A 20906-nucleotide genomic window follows, 5' to 3' on the forward strand; every position below is an offset into this window, starting at 1 on the left:
ACTGGGAGCACTGCTTTGCCACAAAAGCTGATGTGGCAGCCACCATCTAGCGCTCTGTCAGTCATCCTGACAGAGAGAGAGAGGGGTGGTGAGCCGCTTAATGCCTCTTAAAGCTTCTATTCAGAAGTGACACATCACTTCTACTTACATTTCATCAGCCAAAGTAAGTCTCACAACCACACCTCATCCAACTTCAGGGACCCTGGATGAGCAGTCCCCCTGAGCGTCCAGAAAGAAGACGGGAGGCATTTGTGAGCACGTTCTCTTGACGCGCACTGCAGGCATCCCCCTCGTTAGTCCAGGTATTCGAGTGCTATAAAGCATCGTGGCTGACAGCTCAGTGTTGTAGTCAGGCCTGAGATTGAATCCTGGTGTGCCATTTACTATCTGTGCGAGCTTAGGGGAGCCACTTTAACTCTGTGTTCTTATTTATACTTCCCTCTTAGGTTTGAGAATCAGTAATATGTGTTAAGAACTCAACCTAATGCCTGGCATATTCAGCAAATGGTTGTAGCTTTGTTGCCACTGTTGGGGATATGAAGGTGAAAAAGTTGTGTCTCTACAAAGTTTCTTAGATCTTTTTCGATAGAGCCTTTTCTCTTCTTCCTAACACCCCAGGTAGAACTGATCATAGTCTTCCCTGTGATTTCCCTGCACTGCTTACATAGTTATGTCACTGCCCTGGTAAGTGTTTCCCCCCTCCTCCCCCCCGCTTTTTCTGTCTCTCCTGGTCTGTTTTTGGTTGCACTTATTTGTTAACAAAACTATTTTCTTACTAGACTGCCTCTGAAAGGAAAGAACCCTTTCTCATTCATTTTTGTGTTCCCCGTAAGGAGCCAGTAAGGGTTTGCAGAAAAAAAATAAATGAATGAAAGTATTAGCCAGAAAGACTGTCAATTCACCATAGAAAGTCCATCTCGGTTACCTTTATCAGTAGAAAGGAGCAGTTGTATGCATAATCCAAAATATCAGATAGATTTCAAATAGTATGTATGTGTTTGCTGCTTGGTATGATGTTTGCAACAGTTAATTCAACACTATTTATTAAACATACTGTATGCTAGGCAGCACTATGCTAGGCAATAGGAATGAAATATGTTCACTAATTAAAAATAAAATGAAACGATGTGGTTGCTGTCCTCAGTGGGCTTCCTGAGTAATAACCAGATTAGCAAACAAACAAGACAGTTTGGAAGGTGCTGTTTATAAATAAAATTACTGCAGCTGTTATTCAGCTTGAAATTGTCCCTTGTGTAGAAACTACTAGTCTAAAACCTGATAGAGGAGTAGGACTTAGACCGGGAGAGTGGAGGTTTTTCAGGCAAGAAATGATTAGTATGTCAGTAGAAGCCAGATCACCAAGTGCCTTGTGAGCCCTTTTAAGAGATTTGAACATACTCTAAATGCCTTCCTAGAAAATTTTAAGCTGGGAAGTGACATAATAAGAATTATTTTTGAAAAACACTGGGAACCTTTGGAGAGGGACAAGACTAGAGACATAGATAGCAGTGAGGAGGCTGTTGCTGTTACCAGGCAGGAGATGATAGTAGCCCAAACAGTGAAGTGACCAAGCATTTCACATGAGACGTAATTTTAAATAACAGAGATGGCCAGAATGTTCTAAGAGGTGGCTGTGTTGGACCTAAATGGTCAAGAGTGGACTAAATACCAAATAAGTAAAATGTTTACTCTCATTCTTATTAGGAAAGTGTCCACCCAGATCACATTGACCTGATCATAATTTTAAGGATGGTTTATCTTTGTTACTGATCTTCAAGTGGGAATGACTCCTAACATTTTAGAAGTTACTACTGTTTTCCAACTCTTTATCTCTCAAGGGAACTCCTTTTTAGATTAATACTCCTTGTAGTAATTACCTTTAATTTATTTGTTTGACATGTTAGTTATTATCTGTATTTCTCTGACTAGATTTTTTCCAGTTCCTTAAGTGGCCATATTTTATACATTCTGTATCCTTTTGCCTCCATCCTCTGCTCTCCCTGAGTTACTGAGCTTTGGGAACATGTCAACCAAAGAGTGACTGATGGTCATTTTAGAATTTTGTATAATGTGCCATATTTGGATGTGATATGCATGGAATCTCTCATTATTTGGCTTCAAAGTCAGCTTCTTCTCTTTCCTTTCAATCCTTCCAGCATAAAATCAGAAACTATTGTGTAAAATTTTCTCTGCATTACATAAGGAATCCTGCAATAATCTTTTAAGTAGAAACGTCCCTAGTGTATATAAGAAATTGATTTGTTAAAGCAGCATAATCATCCTGTATTTGTTTCTTAAAGTGAGTAATGCTTGAGCTGGTTGTCTGTTGAAGTAATCTTTCAGTCTACTATGTATAAGAAAACAAAAGTTTTAAAATGGAAATTCAAGTTTAAAGCTCGAATTTAAATAATTCAATAATCTTTTTAATTCCCTTTCAGGACCTAACGTTGTATGACTCCAAGAAGTTAAAGTGGGATCTAGCTGTACCTGTCCCTGACCATTTGGAGGGGAAAATATCTATCCGATCAATGAAATAATCACTATTCTTATAATTCTAACCTTGTCAGGGATTTTCTGACCACTGAGAATACTTTGTTTTATGTATGTCAAAAATGTAGAAAGGTCCCTACACAGTGGATAAATAAGTTAACAATTAGTAAAACTACAGTAAAAACTGACTTGCACAATTTAACCAAACCAAGATCAATAGATTTATTTTTTACAGTGCTTACCACCATTGATTTCATCATTAACATTTATTTGTTTAATAACTAAATTGGATACATATAACAATGTTGATTTCACCTATGAATTGTCTTTTCCAGTGACTTAAAAAAAGGAACCTGCCTTCGGTTTGCTGGAAGTGGAAATGAAGAAAATCGAAATAATGCATATCCTCACAAGGCAGGTTTTGCCCAACCTTCAGGTCTCTCTCTGGCCTCAGAAGATCCCTGGAGCTGTTTGTTTGTAGCCGACAGTGAGAGCAGCACTGTGAGAACCGTTTCACTGAAAGATGGAGCAGTGAAGCACCTTGTAGGAGGAGAAAGAGATCCCATGGTAATGAAATCCCTCCTGCACAGTGTGCCCAGACACTTACAAACATGCACTTTTCTGAACTGTGAACAATTCATAAAATTGGGGGGAGAGAGCATTCTTGGCCTATCCATAGGTTAAAGTATAAGACAAGTCAAAGGAAAGGTGAATATAAAGAAACACAAAACCATGTAAGAAAAGCAAACTCACTGCAGTTTATTATGTATAAACTAGAGGCCCAGTGCATGAAATTCATACACAGGTAGGATCCCTAGGCCTGGCCGGCGACCAGAGCTGATCCGGTTCCCCACCTCCTTCCCTCACTGCCCACATGCTGCTAGTGCATGGTTCCCCCGGCTCCTCCTCCCCCCTCGCCACCTGCACCCCGCCGCTGGTCACCTGCCATGTCTGTGCCACCCCTAATGGTCAACACACGTCATAGTGAGCAGTTGAACTCCCATTCTCCCGGTCGAACTCCCGAGGGGACACTTTGCATATTAGCCTTTTATATGTATAGGTCCAGGCTTCAGAGAGAAGGAAAATTAATATGCTAATTAGACTGGTCAGCTGAATGACCTTCCGGACATCCTTCTGGATGAAGCTGGGGCTGTGAGGGCCGAGCCCCTTGCACCAATTTTGTGCATTGGGCCTCTAGTTTATTATTGAGAGAAGAAGAAAGTGTAAATTAGATATTTGGCAGGATGGTGGAAAGAGTACCAAATTGGTCAGCTTGTCCTGTTCCTGACCAGATATGTGATTATTGTCAATAAAACTATAAAGTACAACACATTAATATAAACTCAAAATTCTATAATTTTTATTCTAGTCTGAATCAAATGCCCAGCCCTATTTATATGAAATCAGATCTTTTCCCCTTTAACTTAAGTAGCATATATAGCCATCTTAATTTTCACTTTGTATGCTAACACAACACTGTAGAAATTTTAATATGTGCTGTGTTTTTTTCTTTTTTTAAAAAAGAACTTATTTGCTTTTGGTGATGTTGATGGAGTAGGAATCAGTGCAAAGCTTCAGCACCCCCTTGGAGTAACGTGGGACAAGAAAAGAAATTTACTTTATGTGGCAGACTCGTATAATCACAAGGTGAGTCTTGACAGAATTGTGTAACACCTTGTTTTTCATCTGTGGTATTTAAAATGCTGAAAACCCTGTGAGCCTCCTACAGTTGCCACTCTAAAACATAAAGAGGAGTGACGGTCTTTGACAGCTATATATAAGACCTCTTTTCTTGGTCCTTTCTTTGCAAAAAGGGTATGATGGTACTCTGAGCTGGGGAAAGGACTAATAAATAAAACATGCTTCCAATGGATATAGCCAAAATTGGGAATTGCAACCTATCAAAGCTGCTTAGTAATAAAGTCAGTAAATAAGGAGAAGGTAAGTAGCACAGAAATTAATATGTCATTTAACAGATGAACATTTTTTAGTTGCATAGTTGTAGCACCTATTAGCAAATAATTCTGTTAAAACAGAATTAAAAGCATTTCATTTAGCCAACTATTTCTATTTTTTATAAAGTTCGTGGAAGATAAATATTGATATTTTGTGATGAAAGACTGTAAATTTAATACAATTGTGACAAAGGAAATCATTATGTTTAACATAAGTATCAAATCCTTAGCCAATGTTAGATGCTCATGAGAAGTCAGTCCAACCATATCCCATTGTGAGATAAAAGAATAACATTTGAAACTTGGATGAAATTTTTTTAAGTTTTCTTCCAGAGGGTAAGATATAACTAGGGATTTTACATAGTTTTCAGCTCTTCCCTGAGACTATAATTTGAATGTTTGGCTTTTTCAAGAAAATGTAGAAATGCCTATTTTTCTATGATTTTTTTTTCTTTTTTTTAAGAATACTAATCAGAAATTCTCTGGCTTGCTTGACACTGTACTTTTCCATACTACAAACATGATCTTGAGTTTCAGGTATCTGATTTTTTTCTTTCTAGATTAAAGTTGTGGATCCAAAAACAAAACAGTGTACAACATTAGCAGGAACTGGAGATGCAAGTAATGTCAGTTCCAGTTTTACCCAGTCAACCTTTAATGAACCAGGAGGCTTGTGTATTGGAGAGAATGGCCAGTTACTCTATGTAGCAGACACGAATAATCATCAGATTAAAGTGATGGATTTAGAAACCAAAACGATTTCTGTGGTAAGTAATCTTAAAGTATACCTTAATGGTACCATTTTATGAGTAACTCTAAGATCTTCAGCACTGACTGCACTTTTGGTTAGTCTGCCTGCCGTGGTGAAAGTGAAGCATGTAGGTAGAGGAGTACGTGAATGTCTCTCTCAAGGATATCATATTATTTTTTAAGAGAAAATTCCATTGTGCCAGAGTGTTTGAGAAAGATACTGGGAGTTGGAAAGAATTTGAACTTTCAGAAAAGGAGGGGGGAAAAAAGGCTCCTCTGTTTTTAAATATGTGGACACACTGATACAATTACCCTCACATACTGTGTGGGTTGGGTTGTTCAGTCTTATTTTTAATGATTCTTAAATTAGCATATAATTGTTTCCTATGGTGAATCCATTACAAAATAGTCTTCCAAAGGAAGCTCTAGAAGCCATGTTTCTCAAGACATTGAAAATAAGATAGAAGTTCTCATCAGTTTTTAAAGATTAAAAACATGGTCTCCAATAAAATTCTTAAGTTCCCCCTGAGTGTATCACATTTGCCTGAAAAAAATGCAAGTGTTTATTTTTCCTAAAATTCTAGGAATTTCCAAGGTATGTTATGATGACAATTTGTTTTTATTTTAAAGCATGTAATTTCAAAGCATGTAATTCTTGTGACACATATCTGATATAAGAATGGCATCATACAGTTGGCAATGAAAATTATAAGAGGACTGGGGCCCAATGCACGAATTCATGCACTTTGCAAGGAACTGTGGGCCATGAGGCTACGGTAGGCACAAGGTGGATCTCAGCCCATCCTCCGTACCCCTGCCCAACCCCTCCTGCTGCAGCCCCTGGCCCCATCTGCAGGCAGCCCCACTCTGCTCCCATTGCCACTGCTCCCACACGCTGATGGCACCAGCCCCTTTCACACCCACTGACGGCATGGTGCAATTGGGGCTGGTGCAAGCAGGGCCAGCACTGTCAGTGGGTGTGAGTGGTGGCTGCTGCTCTGATCACCCCTCAGGAGCAGGGGGAGGTGGAGAAGCCCTCAGGGGCGATCAGGGCCAGCAGCCACTGCTAGCACCCGCTGAAAGTGCTGAGTGATGGGGGCCGGCACTGGCAGCAGATGCGAGCGCTGGGTGGGATTGCGCCGCACGGGAGCAAAGAATTTTTAGTAACCACTAGAGGCTCGCTCCACCATCCCACTGCAGCCAATGCTCATGTTCCGTACACACCCTGGTGGTCAGCGCACGTTACAGCAACCAGTTGTTCCGCCATCTGGTCTATTTGCATATTAGCCTTTTATTGCATACGATTATTATGTATATTATATCCACTAAGTTTAAATTGATATAATTTAATTTTAAACATTGAACAATTAATTCTGTTTCAATCATAAGTATTGGTAATTTTTTTGTCAAAACAAAATATATTTCTGAACCTCATTTCAGCCTGAAGTCTAAAAATAAACTCTCCCTCTACAATTATTTTAAAGTACCTGTGCTTGAATAAACAATTTTTCTTATTTCCTAGCTCCCAATCTTCAGCTCTGGAAATGCTATGGTAGATGGCCCGTTCCTAGTAGAAAAAGCAGAAAAACAAACAGTACCCAAACTACCAAAATCAGCTCCAGCCGTTCAACTCTCCCCCGTGGCTGCATCTCCGGGACAGACTCTGCAGTTCCAGCTGAGATTAGACCTCCCATCAGGAACAAAGCTCACTGAAGGGGCACCCAGTTGCTGGTTTCTAACGGCTGAAGGTATGGGAATAATCTTGCAAGTGCAACTATTCCATAAATTCTTGATGCTTAATCTTTCTCATTTGTATATGGTATTTTTACTCTCTAGTTGGGCAACATTCGAGGGAAGTCTTGTGACAAAATAGATCTAGACCTAACCCTACTTTAGCAGTTTTCCTTAGCAGTTTTCTTTAGTCTGAAATTCTTTTATTAAGGAGCAGTGTAACTCATCCAAAATTACTCAGTCATAGTTGCCTGCATTTGCTAGTAGGCAAATCCATCACCTGAGGCTGACCTCTGTGGTCTCAGAACGATAGGTCATCCAATGTTAGAGCTGTGAAAGGCACCTTTTATTATAAAGAGACTGATGGCTCAAAGAGATAAAGTGATTATAATAACTACTGATGTTAATTATGGTAAATGCTCAAGGACATATATGGAATTAGGTCCTGAATGGAATTTTAACCCAGTTCTGCTTATAATTGGTTTTGTCTTTGGATTCCATTGTGCTACCGTATTTTCCGGCGTATAAGACGACCCCTAATTTTATAGTTAAAACATAGGTTTAGGCCTATATTCGCTATATAAGACTACCCCCCACTTCAAAGAAAAGACTTACTTTGCCCTCAAGATCTGCAGGTAATTTTTGTGCAATTTTGGTCTTTTGCCCCCCCCGATTTTCGGTTGACTTTTTTTCGTTTCAAAAGTTGTCTTATATGCCGGAAATACTCCCTCAAACTAGCCCTAAAAATTGATTTCATTTTTTTTTTAAAAAAAGTTCAAAGTCCCACCGGTTACCCATTTGGATGTTGTGAAAGTTTCTAAACCTTACTCTCAGTGTCCGTACTTACCTCATGGTCTGTGGATGAGTAACAGTCCACAGACTATCCTGGAGTGGCACTCTGCTAGAGATTCCAACATGCAGAGCGCAGAGGGAGGAGAGGGACCAGGGAAGCAAGCAGGAGCAAAACCCAGAGAATGTCCAGCTGCGTCCAGAGTTATTAACAGATCAGGTAAGATAGACTAAGAATTGATCATCGATTTAATGCTAGAGAGTTAGCTGATGTCCTCTGAGAGCCTTTCAGAATGATGCAGGTGAAAACAGAATAGAAGGAAAAATGGAGAGAACAAATCCAAATATCTCGGGAGTTTAGCTGCAAAGATAAGAGGAAATAGAGCAGTTGCTTAGAAGAGGGGATGGAATTAGAGAACAGCATGTTTATTGATAGCAAAGATCCAATAGAGAAAGCGTTAATGAGATGTGGTGGCTATCCTTTAGGATTTGAGAGGGGACGGAACCAGGTGCACAAGTAGATTGTGGACATTCTCACAGTTAGGAGAGAAGGCCCCATGTGTGACCCAGAGCTGTGGAGGGTAGGTGCTTGTGGAGGCTCTTTTCTGATGCTTCTGTTTTCTTGGGAAGCACGGGCCATCAACTGAGAGGGAGTGGGAGGGGAGAAGGTTTTGGCGGTTTGAAGAGAGAAGAGGGTCATCCAGGAAGATGGAAGGGTGAGTACACCAAGGAAATGCATTGTGATTGCTGAATAGCTGGAGGCTACCCATCATGGATGGAAAGCCAGACTAGCCACATGGAGGCTGTTCTCTCCAGCCAAGTATAGCCATCGGGTACAGGCAGTGCAGGTGAGTGTTTAGTGTTATAAGCAGATATGCTACAGTGGCAGGTCATGTGCCATCCACGTGTGTCTCTGGAGTCCTTATCCAGTATTAATTGTGTTTGCCACTGTGCCTTTCAGTAATAATAGACTCTCACAGGTTCTGTTCTAAAGAATTAAGTTGATTTTCCCCTTGAGTATATGTTTTTAAAAACATGCTTACATTTCACTGAAGTAACATGACATGAGCTCTTTCCAATTCAGTTCTTTGGTGGTTTTATCTTTTGCTTTTCAAGATAGCATCTATCAAATGTTTTAGAGCTTTCAAATTGCTGTTTATTTCAATAGTATCATTAAGGCTTGACTTAAGCCGGAAGCCACATTTTCTTCTTTAGAGATGCCAGACAGAATTTATGCTCCATTACTCGCTTCCTACTATAAAACAGGTTCCAAAGCCATATTTTAAAAGTATGCCATTCAAGTAGAAAAATACACTTTTGGAGGATGTGTAATTGAAAACAAATGAATTACTATGAGCAGGATCCAGGCTAATAATTTGTATCATTTTAATCTAAGAATACTTCTTGTTTGAGCCTATTTTCAAAGTACTAAGTTACTATAAATTAGTTAGGTGAAGATTTTAATATGTATTTCAGTCAGTGTGAACTTATCAATTTATAGTAAGGAATCAGAGACCTGCCTGCCTTACAGCCGTGCTCTCTCGTCTCTAACATACACTGGGCCCTAATATTTTACTTTAAAATTAATTGTCCAGAACTAAATGCTGACTTCTTGTCTCTCATGATCTTCCTCTGTCCTAGTCTCCCACGCTCTTTCACACGTTCTCACTCAATCTTCCATTTCCTCCCTGACCCTCCTCCTTCTTGCCCTCTCACACACTTTTCTTCTGTGCGTTACCCAGATCCAGGCTCTGTGCCTTCTTACCTTGGTACATTCTCAGGCGGCAGCTACTGTTCTGAACAAGCCACGTGGAGTCCACACCAAGAGAACAGAGATCTTGGTAGGCTAGCCAGGAGGGACTGCTGGGTTCCAACTTGAGAACCTGGCTCTGGGGTGTCTGAGCCTGTGGGGAAGCCATCTCCCTACTGCCCACCCCAGAGAGGGCTGAATCCTGCAGTGCGAGGAGGGTGTTTGGCGCTGGCTTTGCAGACAGAAAATACATTTTACTGCTACCCAGGCCTCCATAGTTCAGACAAGTTCTCAACGGCCAGTTTAGCTGCTCTGCCTGTGTCCATTGGTTTGAAAGCACTGCATCATTTGGAGATCACTGCTAGTTTAACTTCTCTGTGTGAAATATAGACCAGTGTGTTGATTTTTAAAAGAGGATATTGACATGTTGAACTCTACTTTGTCAAACACACAAATTAATGTTGATTCATTGGAATATAGATAGGGATGGTATTAAAGGAAAGTGAGGTAGTTTATAGAGCACATTCTTAGCTATTTTATCACGTGTCTAAAATATCGGTTCCATTTTTATTGTATAGGAGCAAAGAAGATTTTTGGAAATTATTTTATAGGGTACATTTGTACACCTACGATTAAAGGACATTTTTTTCTTCTTGGCCAGTTATTTAAGGACAATCATTTATTTTTAAATGTTTGTCTGTATAATCGTAGTTTCAGCGTATGTGAAGTCTTTAAGCAAAAACAAAACAAAAAAAAACAAGCATAAAAACAAAGCACCACTAGCTTATTATAACTTCACAAATCGCACATGTGACATATCTGAGAAATATCTAAAGAAACATTTTCGGTGTTTTATTTCAAGAATTAGGTATTAAGCCCTCACCAGTTTGGCTCAGTGAATAGAGTGTCGGCCTGCAGACTGAAGGGTCCCAGGTTTGATTCCGGTCAAGGGCATGGACCTTAGTTGAGGGCACATCCCCAGTGAGGAGTGTGCAGGAGGCAGCTGAATATTTCTCACCGATGTTTCTAACTCTTTATTCCTCTTTCTCTCCCTCTCTGTAAAAAAACAAAGTATATTCTAAAAAAGAATTAGTTATTATAAAAGGCCCAGTTTACTTTGCTCTTTGATTTAAAATATAAGAAGTTTCCCACCAGCCTGCTGTTTAGCAAAATCAAACATTCAATAAAATAAAACATACTCCTCAGTTCAGAAATAAAGGCGGCCAAAGTAATTTAAAGATCATTTTTAAATAATTGTTTAAAAGTTCCTGCATAAGAACTCTGGATTTAACTCTTTAGATTCTTACCTTTTCCCTTCTCCTTACTCTTATTTGACATGTTTTTCTCAAGTTTGATATATTAGTCAACAGAATAACAGATGGAGTAAACTAAAGAAGAGATGGAGAGGACCAATAAAGACAGGTGCTCTGAGTGTTGGCTCATCCTGAGGCCAAAAGAAAGAGACAGGAAAGCTCAAGAGTAGGCCCAGAACCTCCTCACTGCTGCATTTTTTCAGGAGCCAGTCGGTCAGTCATTGGATTACGCTCATTGTATCCTACTTAAGATGTCAGGGAAGCACGCCCTGCACTTCCCAGCTGCTGGCCCTTCATCTCTGACCCCCTCTAAAGCTGAATGTCTGCAAGCACGTGCTTCCTCAGGGCTATGCATGTGTTCCTTCTGACAGAAGGCACTAGATGAATAAAGACATTTAAACTTAAAGCTTTTAAATACTAGAAGATTAAAGTTTTTAGTAGTTTATTAGATTTCTGTTATGTACATCTATGTATTTAAATCTTGGAAGAGTTTTATGTGATAAGGAGGTAGACATAATCTCAGCTTTTACATTAGAATAATATATGCAGTATTACTTATTTCTAAAATAGTGTTATTTTTTATTATTACCTTTTGATAGTCAATAATGTATTACAATCTTAATTTGCAAGTCACTGCAGAGTTAATACATTTGTATTCCCTGATTTTTTTTGTAGTTTTTATATTTTTATCTTTCTTTTAGAGTCTTAATAATTTACCTTTTTACCTCGTAGGCAATGAATGGCTTCTTCAAGGACAGGTGCCATCTGGCGAAATAGAGAGCATCGCCGATCAACCAACCATCTCACTGCAGGTTCCTGGGGACTGCTCGTCACCGGAAGCCGTCGTATCTGTCAGCGTGTTTCTGTATTACTGCAGCGCAGACAGCAGTGCCTGTATGATGAAGGGGGTTTTGTTCAGTCAGCCTTTACAGATCACCGATGCCCAGCAAGGCTGCACAGCTCCAGTAGAGCTCAAGTATGCGTTCTAGCAAGCTAGCTAGCAACCCGTCTCCACCACCGTCTGTTCCTCATCCTCACTGTCACTGTAACTTATGACCAAGAAACTTCACTCCTGCCTCTGGACACCCACTCTCAGTTCTAGCAGCTGATAGTAAAGTACAGCTATGCTCCTTATTTAATTATTTATTATAAGCAAACTCCTTCATTCTGGCTGTACCAACTATGCACTGACGGTCATCTGAACCACGGTTATCCATGCTGCTATTTGGCACACGACTTAAGTCCACACTTACAGAATATTATCATGAGATAATTTGCAATGCTTGCTGATAACAGTAATGACATTAAGTGTTTTAACTAACTTTTTCTACCTTTATTAATAGCAAGCAGCACATCTAAATGTGTAATTTCACAATAACTTTAAAGAATATCCGAGATCCAGTCCACTGTTTGTATAAGGACACCTGACATTCAGGGCATAAGGTCTGTTCTAGCCTTCCCTCCCCCAAAACTCTGTCCTCAGAGTAGGAGCTTAGAGGACCTGGATGGTATATGTGTCCTTTGTTCTCTTCTGGGGTTTTCTCAGTGAAAATACGTTGAAAAGAGAATATCTATTTTTATTATGTTACTTGCTCTTCTAACTTACCATTATTAATGCCTTACAACTCTATACAGAAAAGTCTCTAAGGACATAAAGACTCACTCCCTTAACTGTTTTCTCAATGAACAGCCTTACCAGGCAATGAACGAGTCCTCAGAAATAGGGCTTTCCAGGAGAAAGGACTTAGGGCCGCATTCCTGTGATATTTTTTAATGATAAAAAATTGTGACAGCTGAATCTGGTATACATGGTCTGTGTGTTTTAGAAATTCACATAATATAGGCATTAAACGCAGGTTTGTTGGGTTCCGGTATTTTCAGGTCCTATTGTATATTCAGAATTGAAGTAAACGATCATTTATTGTGATGTTTTTTAAAATTCTAAGTCTTCAAAATGATTTTCCATGTAATGCACTTTCATGCTATTAATATGTATAGTATATCCTAATACGTTACTCTTTAAAATGTTAAGGTTGAAACATACAGGGATTTGATAACACTTGGGTTTTTTTAATCCCAAAAAATGTTGAAAGTTTTTTTATTGTAATTTCTCTTTATAACTATTTCAAAGCCTATTCTTATTTTTACTAAAAACTGATTCAACAGGTTTGTGGTTTAATCAGCTTGCAAGCTTTTTTTTTAAATCAGATGAACCACATTCAATAAATATTTATAGACAGTATGCCTTTCCTCCCTTCAAAAACAGTGCTAAATTTGAAATATAATATTTTAAGCACCACCATCTACCTATTTTCTTACATTTTTTGGAATATAATTGAACGTCCTACCTCTTCTTTATTCAGGATACCTACATCTCCGCAGTAAGGAAATGCACAGATCAGGACTTTGACTTCATTAGTAACCTGCTAATGCTATTTAAAGAGAGGTAGAAATGTAAAGAATTATGTTTGTAATTACCTCATAAACCTTTCCTCAAAATAAAAAACAAAAAAGTTCTATAATAAAAGGCAAATAGGCCATGGCTGTTTTTTTTTAATATCATTTGATTATAATACTCAATGCCAGTTGGATAGGATGAGAATATTTTTACTTTATCTTTTCCTATTTAAGATATAAACAGTTTCACTCTCTAATATAAGTTTATACAATTTTAACTTGATAATTCAAAGATATCTGCTAATAATTTTTTAATATTGTACACAAACACACATATGCATTTTCACCTACATTAAAAACCCAAAAATATTTTGAGACTATCAAATACTTGTCTAGACAGTGTTTTAGGTTCATAAACCTTTCCTCAAAATAAAAAAACAAAATAACTTCTATAATAAAAGGCAAATAGGCCATGGCTATTTTTTTTTTTTAATATCATTTGATTATAATACTCAATGCCAGTTGGATAGGATGAGAATATTTTTACTTTATCTTTTCCTATTTAAGATATAAACAGTTTCACTCTCTAATATAAGTTTATACAATTTTAACTTGATAATTCAAAGATATCTGCTAATAATTTTTTAATATTGTACACAAACACACATATGCATTTTTATCTACGTTAAAAACCCAAAAATATTTTGAGACTATCAAATACTTGTCTAGACAGTGTTTTAGGTTAGTATTTCTTGACTTTCAAAGTACAGTTTTAATGAACATTCTTATTATTACCCAGCTACCAGCCTGCATTGTTTTTTCACATTCCAATTATTATTTATATGATTAGTAGGATTTTTTGCAAATCATACTAAAGCAATATAAATAGCTTCCTAGAATTTGTGACTAACATAAACCTCTTATATAAGAGGAAGTATGAGAAGGTTTATTTTTTTAAATTTCTTGATCCTTGTCTGCCTTCTATTTACTATAGGAATATGTATATTTTTAACTTTTGCTTTTCTCCTGCATAAATGATGATATCCAGAGATGGTGGTATAAGTCACCTTAATCACAGTGCCAGGGGAGTGGCATTACAAACACTTTGACATAATACCTGGAATCTTTTCCGTAAATTATTCTATTGGTTTGCCACTATTTATAGCATTTCACAAATGGTAGAATTTTTTTTTCTGCATTTATACTTTGGATTGATATGATCCCTGAAGAGTTTTGCTAATCTTGAATATGTTTTCTCAAGCAAATATTTAACAACTATTCACAAGGGGAAAGTTGATAGTTTAATCACCTATAACTTTGGCAAAGTTCAATGGTAAAAAAAAACCAAAAAAACAAATTCTCCTTAACTATTGTAATAATATATTTAGTTATAGTATTGTCAGGCTGGAGAAAACGATAAATCTTAAAGCTACAAAAAGGGTTTAATATGTGTGGATGAGTGTGTCTGTATATGTATATATGTATGTGTGTGTATACATACACACACAGATACAAAGATCAACTCAGGAATTTCTCACATAAGTTTCTCTTATGGTCAATATAGTTTTGAGCTCTAATACTGAAATAAGACATTTTCTGCTTGTTTCTCCATAGTTAAAAAGTTAGGAAAAATATTGATAATACTATTGCTATAATATAATAATTGTCTGCTTATATAAAAGTTACCCTTAGTTTATATCTGCCAATTTAAAAATGTTCAATCTAACCACTATATTGGCATCATATTTAAGAATCATCATAAAAAATCAACTAAATTCTGCTCTAGCTGGTTTGGTTCAGTGGATAGAGCGTCGGCCTGTGGACTAAAGTTTTCCCAGGTTTTATTCCAGTCAAGGACATGTACCTCAAGTGCCCTGGTTGGGATGAGTGCAGGAGACAACCAATCAGCGTGCATCTCACATTGCTATTTTTCTCTCTTTCTCTCTCTCTTCCTCTACTTCTCTGTCTGTTTCTCCCCTTCCACTCTCTTTAAAAATCAACACAAAAATATCCTCAGGTGAGGTTTAACAACAATAACAAATCACCTAAATTCCATAGTTCACAATTGCATAAAAATATATGCAGAGGGACTATGTCAACTTAGTTTTCCTGAATGGTGGAATTATTTATGGCATTCTTTTTTTTTTCAGTAAACAATGTGTTATTTAAAAAACAACTGGAAATGTTTTTGAAAGATTTTAAATGAGCTAAATTGTAAGCACTTATTATATAATAACTTTTCTTACCAAAGATTAAAACATAGTTTAGTGTTCTTGGATCTACCAGTTCTAAGTATGTGATTCGTGAAGACAGAAGTGATTGTGGCTTTTTCTGCTGGTGTTTTGTTGTGTAGTATTGTAGAATGTAGTGGTTAAGAGCAGGAACTTTGCAGTCACTGGATTTAACCCTATAAAATGGGGCTACTACCCCTGCCTCCTGGGGCTGCTCTAAGGATCCAATGAAATAGTGTTTGTAAAGCATTTAGTAGTTAATAAAGCTGTTAATTATTGATTTAGTTAGTAGTAATAACTTATGACCGTAAACAAATGACTTGACATTGTCTCTGCAACCACAATTTCTAAACTATTTCTCTACCAACTATTTGATGTGTTAATATTCACCAGAGTTGGGATTCAAAATGAGAAATCCAGTTTTATACTAAAGTATATTACTATTTTATAATCTATAATTATAAAGAAACATAGCTGCAATTTAATTTTTATTTTAAAGACCTTCTAGAACTGAGTCATAAACTTTCTTTGAGAGGGTCTAGACATACTCACCCAGACCACATCCTTGTAACATACTATGGATGGTGCTTTACAAAATCTTCAAAATCTTCATGCCTTTTGCCTCAGATGAGCTTCCAGGTAGCCTAAGGAATCAGACAAGTAGGTGTCATGTCCATTTTGCAGCATAGGAATGTCAGTGGCATAGGAAGGTCAGATCCCCCAGACATGCCTGAGGCTGCAGCAGTGCCTGGCGCCAATGACTGAACAGGGGTGATGGGTGGGTCTTTTATTTGGACACGGGTCTCCTCATTCCTAGCGCTACTCCTAGATGTAGAGTGAGAACAAACTGAGCAATTAGAAGTACTTGTTTCCTCTGTGAATGCTTTAAGCCTTTTGCAGTATTTAAGTAAATAAGGATAACTGCTGACTTTCCTGGCACTTTTCTAAGTGCTTTATATGTATTATCTCATTTAATTTTCACAACCACTTATGAGAGAGGTAATATTTTTTCTTATTTCCCTGGTAGGGAAATAGAGACACAAGGAAGTTATAAGCCCTTACACAAACATAATAGATCCCCCATTTGGGAAGAGGCTGTATTGCCGCTCAAAGTTGTCGTAAATACAAATCTTTCATAGTTATGTCTAGTAACTAATCAATCCAAAGAACCCAAAAAATCCTAGTGATGATTGGTTTTAAAATTTAAATTAGCCCTAGCGGGTTTGGCTCAGTGGATAGAGTGGCAGCCTGCAGACTGAAGGGTCCCAGGTTTGATTCTGGTCAAGGGCACATGCCTGGATTGCAGGCTCGATCCCCACTGGGGGTGTGCGGGAGGCAGCTGATCAGTGATTCTCTTCCATCATTGATGTTTCTATCTCCCCCTTTCCCTTCTCTAAAATTTATATATATTTTAGCTTTTGGGGTTTTTCATTATCACTCATCCTTCAGAGTTTGGAACAATCTGTGTAAATGTTGTCCCCCAAAAGATTTTCTCATCATTCTTTCTTAAATCCAGATTTTTTTCTTGGCAGGTGATTGTATTAAAGGATTAAACAGCTTTTCAGTATTCCAACAATATCATTCTAATTGGTCTTCAAAAGGTGATTATAAAACCTTACCATAAAATTTAACTGAATTCATGCACAGAACTGCCTCAAGCCCAAAATACTCATTTATATTTAAGGAAATTTTGTTTTAATAAGCAGAGTGAGCTCTAGAAGCATAATATTTGGCCAATCTGTTGACACACACAAAGGTCTGCTTACCCTGTGGTATGCAGACCCCCTCCTCCCAACAGTGACTCAGGTAGATGCAATTCCATTGCAGTCGTGTTCTCCCCAGCCAGCCTATTATTCCAGCTTAAAGGAATGGAACAAATGATTCATTGCCATGCAGGTACAAAAACAGAAACATCTTTTCATTGTTAGTTTGCTCATTTAAGTAATATTAGAATTTGTTAATTTTGCTGAACCTTATTTCTACAATCCACAAGAAACTGTACATCAACTTAAAGGGGTAATGTCATTCTTTAGCAGTAGAATTTCCCTTCTCACTGTTAGTCACCAAGATTCCTCCTCTTCTCGCTCCTCTTCTCCTCTTCCCGCAGCACATAAATAAGGAATTTAAATAAAGAATTCACACTTACCATAAGTCACTCTTGTCCTAAATAAAAGTTCTGTTTTTCCCCATTTCCTTGCAAAAGGGTACTATAACCAATGGTGTTAAAAGTTAGGGGCTCAGCTAATCTGCCCCACGTGTATACATGCCCAGCCGGCCTTGGCCCTGTGCTAGACTGCGGGTGGGCCTGGCTGCCTCTGGCTGTGAGAAGTCTGACCACAGAGCCTTGGGGCCAGGCCCGGAGGCAGCCTCTGCCGGACCCCTTCCATGGCTGACTCAGTTGAATTATCTTCAGGGCTGGAGTTGGAAAGCGAAAGCCCTAGACACTGTTGAGGAGTGTTTGCCTAGTTACAGGTATTCATTGTTTGGGGTGTCCCTCCTCTTTGCTGGCATGTCCCTCTCAAGTCTACGTACCAAAGGACGTTCCATCCTGTTGAAGGCTCCAACAACCAAAAAAAAAAAAGGAATCATAAGTATTTCTAATGCCCTTCCAGCCTGTACCCGCACCCACACGGGAAAGCACCACGCCAGCAGCTAAACCCGTGCTCGGGCGCTTCTGTAACTGCCCGGGTGTGGCACGAATTCTTCCCCTAAGCAGCAGCTTTCAGTCCGGTTGTACAGTAACACGGAGCTCAGCAAAATTGTCAGATTTTTTTTAACATGCAAAATTTGAAACTGAAAAAAAAAAATTTGAAACTTGAGTCAGATGGGCAAACGATCAACCACCTTTTGCTTTTCACATACTTTGTTATGTGTTTCCATTCGAAATAAAGCAAGATAAGACCTCATCGTACTGATGGGGAGAGAAAAACTAGCTCTCAGATTTAAGTAGGCTCGATGGAAACATTGTTTTTATGATTCGTTAGCATGCTCTGCTCGTGACAAATGTTAAGGTATGTCGGAGAAAACATGAGTTGATAAATGGTGGTGATGAAGGATAAAAATAGGACGTTCCTCTCTGAAGATGTAGGGCTCTGTCATGAAACAGTCTGCTATTTTTGGAACCTGTGGTCTGTAGTCGCTCTGAGTCCCGGCAGAAACCCATTGGTTCTGTAAATCTGTACATGGTGTTCATTGCTGTGCTCATGACACTGTTCAAAACGCTAACGGGTTTTGTGTGTATACAGTAGAAATGTTTTGTTCATGCATGCGTCTGATATTCAGCATCCAAATTTACCGGTAAAGAAATAGCCAGCCACTTGCTCTCCACACCTAAGGCTTCCTCTCTTTAAAACCAACAGTAGTTTCTATGGAAGTTTCGCTAAAGAACTGTGGTTACAGAAATAACAGGTATAGCAAGATTTTGCTGTGGTCAGTTTTTTTTCCTAGAATTCCTAATATCTGTTTTCCAAGGAAAAATATCCTATGTGATTTGGAGATTCATTTCTCTCTATTTTGAGGTATACCTTCCTGATTATATTTTAGGTAGGTTAACAAAAAAAATGTTAAATTCTTACTGTAAGGGCCCATTGAGGGTCAGCTTAGAAATGTTTTAATTGCTGTCATTGCTTGGCATGTGGATTATTGACAAATCCATATTTTCTGTGTGACATATAATTACTTTCCAATTGTAACAACTCATCAATTTGTCCAATTTTAAAGACAAATGCTTCTCTTTTGTGTTGATAACGTTGTGGTTTTATTTCTGAGAATAGAGTTGGTTTGCTGTGCTGACTTCATTTCATGCCTGTCATTCCAAAGGTTTGATTATATTTATTCTTTTTTCCAAAGATGAAAAATGCAATGAAAATCCAATTTACTAGGACATATATTGATATTTCTAGACATGGTCTAGTTCTAAAAGAATTTACTTGGTTTGCATTTTTTAAGCGTTTCGTGTAGCCAGATTAATATATTTTTATACAACACTGTATTTCTACATTCATTTCAAGACTATTTTCAATGACTTTTTCAAGTTACCTGTGTTTATAGCAGATTGTTTGGAACGAGTGCACTGTGGCCTCTGTCACGGAGTCAGAGTGTAAAACGTGACTGTGGAAACGAGAATGTGCTTATGCTGTACACTGAGGCCTAGTAGCCCTTTTCTAAAGCTTTGTACATTTTTTCCATGAAACATTAAATATTTTCTCTCTAAAGCCATGTTTCTGTTTTTCAGTATGCTTTTTAAGTAAACTATGAGATAATTTTACTGCTTAGAAACCTGGAAGTGGTGATTTCTTGTTTGAATGTTTGTGGAAATGAGCATTAATACTTAGCTTAAAATAAAACCTCTGCAACTCTGCAAGCAAATAACTCAAAATAAAATCAATCATAGTTACCATAGATGTTTCTGAAAACATTTGGAAAAAGTGCTCTTTTCAGGAAATGGTATTGGGAACGTTTGAAGAAAAAAAAAAAAAAACACAAAGTAGAGCTCCACTTAACAGGACCCAGAATTTGAAAGGAACTAAAGACCACATAAAAACAATACAAAAATGCCAGAAGAAATAAAGGAGCACAGGGATGGGGATCTAAAACACTTGGAGCACGTAGATTCACGGAACAGACTCGCAGTTGCTAAAGCCGGAGGGGGGGGAGGGGGGCTGCACAAAATGAGTGAAGGTGAAGAGGGTCAAAAGCAACTTCCAGTAAAACACAACAGCCCTATCCATGTGCATATTTGTTCATACAAATACCTACAGAGATGGTACTTGCTTTGCACAGAAATGACCATGAATGATGGTACCGCTGAAGCTGCAAAGCCATCTTGATCAATGGGAGGACAGGATGATTATTCTGGGACCTTTAAAAATGTTTGTGAAAATATTGAGAACTGTCCATTACAAATGTATGGGAAATGCAAACAAAATGAAGCTACTAGTTAGTACACTCTAACTTAGAAAGGTACAGATATTGAGAATTGAAGTTTTTATTTCTTTGAAAGAAAACTCTCCAAGGGTATTGGAGCAATGCTCGCTTCCCTCATAGAATGTGTGAGACAGCAAGTGCTCCCTCCCCTGCCCTGGCAAACAGTCGCACTCCAAGTTCGCCTCAGCTAACACTTAACCTCTGTGCTTTCAACGCTGCGCTGTTTCCAAGAGTTCCTTTCATGTTAGATGTTCTGCCAGAGCCACTTCCTCTGAGACATCGTCCTTTTCATCGCAGCCATGTCACTGATTTATGCTGAGACGTTCACCCTCACTACGTTTCGGGCCTAGAGTCTATCACACATCCCCATGGGCCGCTGTTTCTCTAGAAGGCTTTGCATTCGGTTCAGATTCCCCTCCCAGTGTTTTTGCTTTTCATTGCTTCGCTCTACTTTCTGCCTTGTAGGCCAGTTTCCTCTTTTGATTATCTGTTGTAGTAAAACTGCTACGTGGCTCCATTACGAGGACACAGAAGGCGACAACTTCACAGTTTGCACCAGCAGCATGCCCAGTGA

The 20906-nt window shown here is 38.3% G+C and overlaps 1 protein-coding gene across 1 annotated transcript in view; it reads left to right on the top strand.

Moving 5' to 3' along the window:
* NHLRC2 (NHL repeat containing 2) overlaps positions 1-13601 on the top strand; it is a 40718-nt gene extending 27117 nt beyond the window's left edge. The window contains exons 7-11 of the mRNA XM_084903655.1: positions 2826-3057; positions 4015-4137; positions 5006-5212; positions 6718-6943; positions 11511-13601. Coding sequence (XP_084759781.1) covers positions 2826-3057; positions 4015-4137; positions 5006-5212; positions 6718-6943; positions 11511-11767 — 1045 coding nt within the window. The 3' untranslated portion in view covers positions 11768-13601. The remainder of the gene's footprint in view (positions 1-2825; positions 3058-4014; positions 4138-5005; positions 5213-6717; positions 6944-11510) is intronic.
* The last annotated feature ends 7305 nt before the right edge of the window (positions 13602-20906 follow it).

The sequence above is a fragment of the Pipistrellus hanaki genome (genome assembly GCF_964339955.1).
Source record: "Pipistrellus hanaki genome assembly, chromosome: 14".
Taxonomy (NCBI): domain Eukaryota; kingdom Metazoa; phylum Chordata; class Mammalia; order Chiroptera; family Vespertilionidae; genus Pipistrellus; species Pipistrellus hanaki.